Consider the following 10,873-nt stretch of genomic DNA (forward strand, 5'->3'; position numbering starts at 1 on the left):
TGAGAGCTGGGATCCCACCAGGCACTACCAGGAGCGCGAGAGGTCTGCACCCTGTGCATGCTGGAACTACAGTGTCTCCCCTTGTAGCACTCGTGGTGGTGACGTGCTCGCTCTCACAGCGCTGCAGCCAGCACAAGGCAAAGAGCCAGGCCATCTGCACGAAGGCAGACCAAAGGGGGAAAAAAAAAAGGATTGCGAGCATCCAGTGCCAGCGTGGCACAGCCCAAATAAAAGGTTTGCAGATGCTGCTCAGGCAGGATTAGGCCTCCAATGTGCTAAGTCTCGGCTCTCAGTGAGCCTAATTGCTGCTGCAATAAGCCCTGGCTGGTCCTTTCCTGAACTGTGCTCCCCACAGCCCCCCCAGCAAACTTTTTTTTTTTTTTTCCCTGCAAAGCTTGATTTGCCATGCATATGTTACCCCCCCCTCCCCGGCCGCCTGGTGGGGTCTGGCCAAGCAGAGGAGGGGAAAGGCAGGAAATCTGCACGTGCCACTTACTGCTCTGCTCTTCCCAGGAACTGTCCCCCCTCTATCCCCCTGTCCAGCACAGCCTGTAGCTGCATCTGTGAGAGCAGCCAGGCCCAGCAGCAGAGGCAGGGCCAGGAGACAGCATCAGTACCTGGCCACACACCCCCTGAGCTGTATTAAGACACTTTCTAAATTGGAATTACTCAGATTTTAATAAAACCTTTTGATAATTTTCCGTTATGTTTTGGCTGGTAGATGGAACTGGAGGTGTTCCAGGAGAGCTGTCGCGGCGTGTGCACGGGCCAGTTCAGCAACTGCCATGAGATGTGTCAAAAGAAGATATAAATTGCAATACATGAAAACCAAAGATACACCACAATTTTATTTACGGATGTGTAATAAATAAATGGTGGACAATACAGGAAGAGCCACATTCAAAAATCCAGATTACTAAAGTGCTTTTAGACATAAATATAGGGTGACCAAGAAACAGCTCTGACATTAACACTTATTACAGACAATTACAAAATATCTTCTTATGTCACTTCACAAAATTGTTTAATTGCTCCAGGGTACTATGGCTTACTTTTCAAAAAGCTCTGTTCTATCATGCATAGTGTGGCAAGTGACATTCAAGAGTGTACAAAATCATTGCATAAACAAAAACATCCTTACCCCCTTCTCCCAAATACGAGTTAAGGAAGATACACAGTGTAAATCCAGTGATAAGGCTGCATTGGCAGGCTAGATCCTCAGGGAATAGAAACCTGCCTGGCTGTCAGGTTACACCAGCTTGAGGATGAACCCTACCATGTTTAAAAACCCTGCTGCTCCTCGAGGTGGAAGATTTGTGTGCTCGGCGTGGAAGGACTGGCACACGGGCGCTGCGCCGGGCTGGAAGCGCTTGGAGAAGGCGTCTGTAAACTCCTGCACCATCCTTGCACCTGTGTGTCGGAGGAGGGAGCAACTCCCAGTGTGCTGCTCCTCTCTGTGCTCCTGGCTAGCTGGGGAAGTGCTCCCAGCACGGAGGGGAAGGGGGCTCCTCCCCAGCAGCAGTCGGCGCTGACCACAATGCGCTCCCATCCTCGCACTGCTCCCGGCCCCTCTGCCACCCTCCACCCTGGCTCTGCTGAGAAGTGAACAGCTTGAAAGTGAGGGGATGTGTGTGCCCAGTTTTAAAATGCCCTGAATTCAGATAAAAGTTCCGTTATTTAAGAAAAAAAATATATATATCGATAAATCAATAAATATTATGGTCTCGCCAGGACGCTGCGAGGCCTGGCCTCCTCCGGGGCAGCCCAAGCTCAGTGGTCCCTGTCCTTCTGCTCGCTGGGGGGGTCCCCGTTGATGCACTGCCTCAGCACACCCCTCTTCTCGTGCTTGGCTGTCCTGGAGAGGTCGATGGCTGTGTCCTCCGAGTCTTTTGCAGGCCCAAGCTTGTCGGAGCCCTTCTGGGAGCTGGCCTGTGTCCCTTTGAGTTCCTCCTCCTCCTGCTCCATTCGCCAGCCATCTGCCAGCTTCTCTTGGCTCTCTGCCTTCCTGCTTACCTCCATGGACTTTTTGTGCATACCTTGCAGAGGGGAGAGAGCAAAGCCAAGGGCACTGGTTGCTTATTTCTGCTTGGGAGGGCTCAGAATCACCTCCTGAATTACTGCTGCTTCCCTCAGTTCTTGCCTACATCCCAAGGAAAGCTCTCTCTAACTACCAGCCTTTCTCGACCCAGAGCCCTGCCACTTGCTCTCTGCAGCCCGAGGGGATGGCTTGTGGCAAAGTAAGTCTGTACCTCCCCTGTATCAGGGAAGGCTTACAGGGAGAGGTGTGCTGTAATGACCCATTCCAACCCGGATTTTGAGTGTGTATGATCAGAGGGCAGCTCTGAGGTAGCTCTGAGGTTTAGGGGGAGGTGGTGGTGACTTCTTAGATGCCTTGCAACTCCCATGCTGCCTGCTAGCACTGCAGAGTGATACCCACCCACGTGCAGGCACCTGTCCTACACAGCAGTACAAGGTTTTCCTTTTCCCAGCAAGGAGGAAATGGAAAAGCGGGGTAGACTGTCTACAGCTCAGGGCGAGGGAGGCCCCATTCCTTTCTGGAAAAGAGCAAGGGCATCCATATGGAAGAAGAAGCCGAGCCCTGACCCCCCCAGCAGCACCCCCAGTCCCCACTCACCCAGCAGCCACGGGGCGCAGGATCCCACCAGGCCGCTCTTGGCGGAGTTGATGATGGACTCGGGCAGGGGGATGGAATGCCTCACCATGGCCCCGTAGAGGCCGTACTCGGCCATCACGCTGCTCCGGCCCCAGCACTTCTCCCGCTTCCGCCACTTGGCTCTTCGGTTCTGAAACCAAACCTTCAGGGGTAACAGCCAGGAGAGCACGGAGGGGTGGGGTTGGGGAGGAGACAGCCCCCGAGGCCCATCGGGAACGGGGGAATGTCCACCCAGGGCAAAAGTCAGCCGTGGGGAGCGTTGGGGGGTTGGGGGGGCAGACACGGGGTGTGGACACGCAGGCGGCACCGGGAGGGCAGCCAGAGTGTGGGGAGGGGTGTGAGGGAGGGCACACACGTGGGTGTCAGAGAGGGGAGGAAAAGGGGGAGAGGGAGCACATGTTAACATGAGGCTGATCGTGACACAGGAGGGTGATCCCAGCCAAAGTCACCCTACGCTGCTCTGCCTGCCCGCAGGGCCTCCCTGCCTGATGCACAAAGCACCAACCTCTCCAGAAAAAGGGGTCCATAATGCAGTGACCAATGATGGCAGAAGGTGCTCAGGTCCCTCTTCCCACCCCACTCCTCTGTTTGAAGGTTCAAGTCAGTAGATATAACCAGGCTGCTGCCCAGACCACTGCCTCATTCTTGAGCCACTGAGCTGTTCTACAGGGGAGCAGGATCAGCCTCTCAAATGCCACGTGTCCCTCAAAGGGGCAAGCTAGTGAGCAAGCTCCTGTGTCACAGCTTGGCCCAGCAGCTCCAAATTGCTCCCAGCTCCCGCCTGAGTGGGAGGACAGAGCCAAGTTGCCAGCAATGAGCAACTGCTGGGGCCAGCTCAGTCCCCTGGCTCTGCATGTCCGTTTGGAGGCTGTTGGGTGCCAGCAGGCAGAAGCTGAGCCTCCTGCCAGGCGCCCTGCAGGCTTCAGTGCCACCACGTCCCCACCAGCTGCACCCAGTGCCGCAGAGCAGAGGGGACAGCGGGATGCTGGCAGCCCGCAGACTCCTCGGAAGGGAGAGGACCGCTGCAGCCCCCTACCTGTATCCTGTCCTCCGGCAGCTCCGTCTTCACAGCCAGCATCTCCCGGGCATAGACGTCGGGGTAGTGCGCTTCATTGAAAGCCTTCTCCAGCTCCTCCAGCTGGTGAGCTGTGAACACAGTCCTGCCGAGAGGAGAGAGCATCCTGTCACACCGGCCGGACCCTCGGGCAAACAGCGAGGCTGGCAGCCCCCACGCTGAGGTTTTCCTCCGGAAAATCCTCCCCCCACCCCAGCTGCAGCCCTCCTCTTTCCTCCTTTTCCTCCCTTTATCCCCCTTGGGGATACCGACCGCCCCAGCCTGGGGAGAGGAGGAGCAGCGAGAGGATGGTGGCAGCAGCGAGGAGGTGAGAGCGGGGCCAGCCTGGCTCCCGGGCGCTACCTGTGCCGGCGTTTCTTCCTCTTGATCTGGGAGGTGGACATCTTCAGGTCGCTGGCGTCCCCAGACAGGCTGTCCTCATCTGGCAGCAGCATGCGGGAGGGGAAGAGTCACGTTCCCGTCGAGAGCGGGGCAACCGAGCGCAGCTCCCCAGGCACGCTTCCAGCGTGGGGGGGCACGGAGGGGTCCCCTCCCAGGGCTGAGCCCGGCGATGCCGTCCCGGGGCAGGGGCTGGGAGCCCACGCTTGCCGGAGGATCGAGTGCTCGGCATCCCGGCGGCACGGGAGCCGCGCCGGCGGGAGGATGCCGGCCGCAGGTGCGGGGCAGCCCCGGCAGCGGCCCGGGACGGGCGTCCCCGTCCCTGAGCGGCCCCCCCGCGCCTGACGGCCCCCCTGGACCCCGACCCCGCTCACCGGAGATGTTCTCCTTGTGGCGGCGGGCGGCGGGAGGCGGCCCGGGCGGCGGGCGGGGGCCGCGGGCGGGCAGGAGCGGCAGCGGGGCGGGCAGCAGGCACGGGGCGCCCGGCCCGCCCAGGCTGCACAGCAGCCCCAGCCCCAGCCCCAGCGCCCCGCCGCCCTCGTAGCCGCCGGCGGTGGCGGCCGGGGGGGGCCCGGGGGGCGGCTGCAGCTCGGCTTCCAGCCCCAGCAGGTCGGTGATGGCGAAGCCCTTGGCCCGCAGCCCCGCGCCTCCCGGCCGCGCCGCCGCGCCCGGTGTCACCGGCACGGGCACGGCCACCGGCCCCGCCGCCGCCGCCGCGCGTCCCCCCGACGGCTCCGCCCGGCCCGGCATCGCCGCCGCCGCCGCCTGGCCCGGCCACCGCCGCCCGCCGCCCTTTTTATCGTCCCGCCGCCGGTCCCGGCTCCAATCACACTCCAGACCGGCGGGGGGGCGCTCCCAATCCCTGGATTAACAGCCTCTGTCCCCCCTCCCGCCCGCACGGGTCCCGCGCCCCTCCCCCGGCCCTCCCAGGCCCCCGCCGCCCCTCTCGCCGTCCCTCCCTCCGTTCCCCTCGGCCCCCGCCCCTCGGTCCTCACCACCCCCTCCCGCTCCCCTGCGGTTTCGCTCAGACCCTCTCCAGGACCCCCTCTCAGCGCCCGTCCCGCCCCGGCCACCCTGTTCCCCGCCATGCCCCATAAATCCCCTCGCATCCCCTTGGGTTCCCTCTGCGGGTTTCCTCCCAGGAACCCCCTGCTGTGTCCCTATGTCCCCATATCCCCTCTTCCATTGACTCCCCAGTACCCCCATTCCAGCCCAAGCCCCTCCAGCCCCACATCCCAGATGGGATATCCCACTGGGCTCAGCATCCTAGGGACAGGGACGGGAGCAGGGGCTGTTGGAGCCTCCCTGACCTCAGGTGCCTTGTCACCGAGGCCACCTCGAGGTGCCTGGCCTCTGTGCTCCCTTTTGCTCCCAGATTCTTGCACCTGGGCTGCAATTTTTTTCCCTCTTCCCTTCATCTGTTGATGGAAATGATTTACAACCGGCTTACACGGGCCGCCTGATCCAGGCCTTCATTGGACGGTCAGATTAACCGAGGGTCCTTCTGATAAAGATAATTACAAGGGGACTCCGCATTAACTTTGCATTATTAAAGAAAGACCCAAATCTCCCATCGCAAGCTGTTCCCAGGATTAGCAGAACAATAACTTTCATTTAGGATAATTGCCGTGGCCGGCACTGGGGGCTGGCGGGGGGGAACCCTCTGGACCATCGTGCTTCTCACCAAGAAAGGCAAACGGGTGTGAGGGGACTGGGAGGTGTGGAAGTGGGACCTCCAATTCGGGGTACTGTGTGCTCAGGATGAAGAGATGCCTGGAGCATCCCCATCCAGAGCTGCCCCCTGCCTGGACACAGAGCACCCCGGGATCCCCTTGGGCATCTTCACTTCTCCAGAGTGGTTTTGCTGCAGTTTTGCTGGAATAGGAGACTTTCACTGCTAGGCAGGGAGGATCTGCCACAGTAATTAGAAGTCATAATCCGGCCACCACCCACAACAAATTTCCTGTTCCAGCAGATATTAGTGGTTAAAACCCTAATTTTTGATGTTGTCCCAGAATCAGCTTGATTTCAGCAGTTTACATTGAGGCTGAGCTGTTGGGAGAGATGATGAAGCCTTAAATATGCATATGGCCTAGGCATTTGGAAAGTTTGGGGATAAAGCACGTATAATTGCTCCTAATCAGTTTATGAAACATAAAAGCTCAAACCCAAGAGAAAGCCGATAGATGCAGAAATGGAAATAGCGATTAAATCTCCCCATGCTGGCAAGGTGGCCTGGATATGGCGCTGCTGCCCAGGGCGAGGGTGAGCGAGGCCGTGCCCTGGGGGAAGGGGACACCCCCGCTCCCGGGACAGGACAGTGGGATGGGGTGTGGGGACACTCCTGCTGCACCCCCAGCTCCCCCAGCCACGGTGGAGATGGGCACCTCCACCAGCCCTTTGGACAATAAATCAGTTAAAGGATATCTTGATATATGCTCATCAGATAGGATTAGCTGGGATTAGACTAATCAGTAAATGTTTCTCTGCTCATTATTTTCTAAGGAAGATTTTCAGCTGATTCTCCGACGCCGAAAGATTATTAATCGCTTAAAGAGCAGAACATCAAACATCGCCCCTTGCTCTAATTTCCCTGGGGTTTGCCCCCCCTCTCCATGGGCAGGGTGCCTGTGCCAGCCGGCCCAGCAGCCTCAAGGTGCCCCAGCAGCCAGAATCTCCATGGGGCTCTACCAGAGCAGCCCAAGGCCACAGGACCCCGGCTTTGGTGCAGTCCCGTGTCCCAGGGGGTGGGTGTTGCCTGCAGCTGATGCTGGAGCACTCCCACCCCTGCTGCACTTTGCAGGACTAGGGACACAGCGAGGTGGGACAGTCCCCAGATTGCCCCCTCCTCCCCATGGCTGCTCCACCAGCCATGACCTGCAGGATGGAGGGCACCGTGATGGGATGGATACCTGGAGCTGTCCCACTCAGACCCCAGAAACAAGCCTTGGAAGTCCTTAGGGGATTACACACATGCAGCATTTTGGCAGACCCTCCTCAGCTGATGATGACTCCAGAGCCAGCATTTTGTGGGTTTTTGGAGTCCCTGTCCTCACCGTGGGCTCAGGGAAAGCCCTGAAGGATGTGCACTCAGCCTGCAACCACCTGCTGTAGCAGCGAGGAGGGGGCAGCAAGGAGAAGGTATTGAAGGGCCTGGTTTAGGGGATTAGTAATGGGATAAAACAGCTTTCACCTCCCTGGTTTAGATATGAATCAGGTCAATAATAAAGGACCATCTGACAGTTTCAGGCAGCTCAGGGTGGAAGAGGCTCCCGTGCCCCAGGCTGGATGGAGAACTCGTCTCCAAAATGCAGCTCTTACTGCACGGCCATCCATGGTACCTGCACCAGCAGTCACAGCCCAGTCCTCCTCCCCAGCTCCACACCCCACACCTGCATCAGCTCCTGGCACACCAGCACAGGGGCAGGCTGGAACCTGCCCCAGGGGTGATGCTGGCACCACAGCCCTTGGTCACCAGCTCAGCCAGCCTGTTGGTGGCCGTGGTGGGCCTTGCACAGGCACAGGGTGACCCAGAGGTGGAGTGCAGCAGGGTGAGCAGCCAGCTGGTGGCAATTTGGCAAGGGTGGGAACCTCAGTAAGTGTGGACAGAAGAAAATGGGCTTTTCTTCTGCCTCCTCCACATCCTGCTGGGAGCATGGGGAAGTGATGGTTGTTGTGAAAGCATTGTCTCTGACACGTGGGTGAAAAGGAACTGAGAAACAGGCCATAACTAGGGGAGAAGGCAGCAAAGAAAGGGGTGTTGCAGCCAGTCCCATCTGTGTTTTGCAAGGCTAAATCCCCACCTCTGAGTTACAGACGTGCCTCCTCCTTGAAATGCAGGCAATGAGACTTTCCTCAGGCTGCAGCAGGGCTCAGGGGTGGATTGTGTGTGCACTCCTGGCCAGATAGGAACAGGAATATGTAGGGGCCAAGTACCGACCATTTTGGGGTGATGGATTTGCAGAGGCAGGCAGCATGAACAGGTTAAATGAATCAGGGAACCTGTGCTCCCTGCACTGTCAGGCTGTGGGAAGTGCTTCTTTGGCAGCTCGACTGGGTGTGGGTGAAGCCAGGGTTTGCAGGGTGAGCTCAGCCCCAGCTGGCCACGCACCACCAGCCCAGCTTACTGCAAGTGTTGTCAGCCCTAATTTGGCACGGGGGGTCCCTTTCCTTGTCCCACTCCACATGCCCCAGAGACATCCCTACTAATTCCTCTGCACAGATTTCTGTCTTAAGGCATTTGCCTTTGATTAAAACCAGAAGAGCAGTCACGGTTTAAGTGGAGTTTAAGAGCAAACCATGTGCCGCTGCACAGGGCGCTCACATCTGGAGTGTCACAGATTTAATCAAACTGCTGGGAAGTGCCGCACGCAGACAGCTGTCACAGCAGCCTGGAGCCCATCTCCTAATTAATTCCTAGCCAACACAGGGCAAACAAATGGCCATCAAGGTGCTGCACCTACAACATTGACTGTAAGCATGGCTGGCAGCTGGTGAGAGGGCAGAGCTCACCCTGTGTATCTCCAAGGAGCTATAGGTGATGTAGCCCATGGCAAATGCTGCTCCTGCTCCCAGGGAGGAGCCTGGGGCTTGATCCAGAGGTGTGTGTGTGGGAACAGGAGGGACACAGTGTTCAGGAAGAAACCCAGATGGAGCAGGTACAACAGCAGTAGCTCTGATTTCTGGTTGCTCCTTCAGCTGCTGCTTTTTGCTTCCCCTCCTTCTTGCTTCTGCCAAACTTGCTGTTTTCTAGTACCATTTGTCTGCCCATCTCACATCCCCGTGGGTGACCCCCTCTTATCCTATACGGGACGTGTGAGCTGGAGCACAGCCCTCCCTGGAGATGTTCTGCCTGGTGCTACCCAGGGCCTGGCACCTGATGCAGGTTCTGGGTGAACTCTGCTACCACAGCCTTAAACAAAATCCGGGCATTGGCAAAACAGGTCAGGCCCAGACTCGGTTCTCCTTGGTGCTCATTCACAGCTCATTAGAGCTAATTGAAATGACTACCAAAGCTGGGTATATGTGGGTGTTTGGAAGCTCTGGGCACAAGGCACAACTAGGCTGGGAATATCCAACTGTGAGGAGCCCCAAACTAGCCGATGGACTGTCCACTCCAATTAGCCCCACAAAGGAGCTATTATTCCTTTGCACTATGCTTGTCTGATTACTTTATCTTATTATTTTTTGATCATTCCTCCAAAATGTGCTAATTAAACAGAAATCATCAAGTCAATTAGAGAAACTCTCATTAAAGCCGAAAAGAAAAGAAAGTATCGGCAGAAGAAAAACGGCTGTGAGGGTCACAAACACACACAATAGCTGCCACATTCATTAAATCAGCAACTCCCAAAAGAGGGGTAGACACTGTCCCACTCTGGTCTGCGCCCTGGAAATAAAACTTCCCAAGTGACAGAGTCACACTCCTCTCCTCTCCTCTCCTCTCCTCTCCTCTCCTCTCCTCTCCTCTCCTCTCCTCTCCTCTCCTCTCCTCTCCTCTCCTCTCCTCTCCTCTCCTCTCCTCTCCTCTCCTCTCCTCTCCTCTCCTCTCCTCTCCTCTCCTCTCCTCTCCTCTCCTCTCCTCTCCTCTCCTCTCCTCTCCTCTCCTCTCCTCTCCTCTCCTCTCCTTCCCATGGCTTTCCCAGCTCCCAGCCCAGGAGTAAAGTGACCCCCAGGCAGCACCTTCTCCACGTTCATACCCAGCACCTGACCAGAAGCTTTCCAGAGCAATGCTTTCCTTTGCACTCCCTCCCCTCATCTGGAAGCAAGACACAGGAAAACCCAGGAGAACATGTTAACCAGTGATTTCAGCATGGAAAGAAAGGGAGACCACAGTTTTTTCTGACCCCAGAGTGGCAGTGTCCAGCTCAGCTCTGGTGCTGCCCAGCCTTTGCATTTCCAAACCAGTTCAGCCATGCCTAATCACAGGCACTGTGCTCTGAGACCTAACAGAAGCACTTCTCCTTTAATTAATCTCCAAGTTTGCTATCTGAGTGCTGTGCCATATGGTATTGATTTTTCAGCTTGGTATGACAGCACTTGCCATGAAAGAAACTAACCTAATTAAAGCAGGGGACACCAGCACACAGGCAGCTACTCTCACTCTTACCCATAATACGGCTTCTACATCGGCTCTCCTGAGTGCTAACAGGTGCTGGAATGGGGCACCTCTACCTGCAGGTGAATTCAGAGGTTTTGGCTCTGCAAAGAGGTCCAGATCCCTTTCTCAGCCCTGGCCTGGGCTTTCCCAGCTATCTCCACTCTGCAGCTGAGCAGGGAGGTTTCGAAGCACGGCTTCCCAACACAAGCCATCTCTTTTTAGACAGACCAGGTAAGTCATTAATGAGTTTCACACTGTCCTCCCTCTCCCCTATTAACAACAGGACTCCTGAGAGACCTAAGCTGGGGTCTTTTAGCTGAAGACTGATGTGGCAGTATCACAAATCCCATCAAACATTACACAACCAAATGACCCTTTACCCATCTATGTCGTCCCAAACAGACCATCTAAAGGACCTATAGAAATAAGAGAAAAATAACATAAATATATTCATGTGCACAGATCCTCCTTCCCAGAAGAGTGAAGGCACACGTGCTTGCCTGTCTCTGTGGTTGTGGTCACACATTATTTGGTGTGAGGAACACAGATAGCGTTCCTGTAGCTCACTTCACCCATTCTACTTGACCCTGCAGGAAAGCTGTTCCTGCCCAGCTTTCCCCCACGTACCCAGGGACGTGCGTTCTGT

The 10,873-nt window shown here is 56.8% G+C and overlaps 1 protein-coding gene across 2 annotated transcripts; it reads right to left on the reverse strand.

Annotated features, from left to right (window-relative positions):
* Positions 1–822: 822 nt before the first annotated feature.
* On the reverse strand, positions 823–4,943 carry VSX1 (visual system homeobox 1). 2 transcript variants are annotated; one of them, XM_064415275.1, is made up of 5 exons: positions 4,502–4,943; positions 4,092–4,170; positions 3,711–3,834; positions 2,636–2,804; positions 823–2,036 (listed from the first exon to the last, which is right to left on the reverse strand). In XM_064415275.1, the coding sequence occupies exons 1-5, from the start codon at positions 4,875–4,877 to the stop codon at positions 1,771–1,773; spliced, it is 1,014 nt and encodes a 337-aa protein (XP_064271345.1). In that variant the 5' UTR covers positions 4,878–4,943; the 3' UTR covers positions 823–1,770. The 2 variants fall into 2 exon arrangements, with proteins under 2 accessions (XP_064271345.1, XP_064271344.1); XM_064415274.1 differs by having other exon boundaries at positions 2,636–2,816; positions 4,502–4,942.
* Between the last annotated feature and the right edge of the window lie 5,930 nt (positions 4,944–10,873).

The sequence above is a fragment of the Passer domesticus genome, chromosome 3 (assembly GCF_036417665.1).
Source record: "Passer domesticus isolate bPasDom1 chromosome 3, bPasDom1.hap1, whole genome shotgun sequence".
Classification (NCBI taxonomy): Eukaryota; Metazoa; Chordata; class Aves; order Passeriformes; family Passeridae; genus Passer; species Passer domesticus.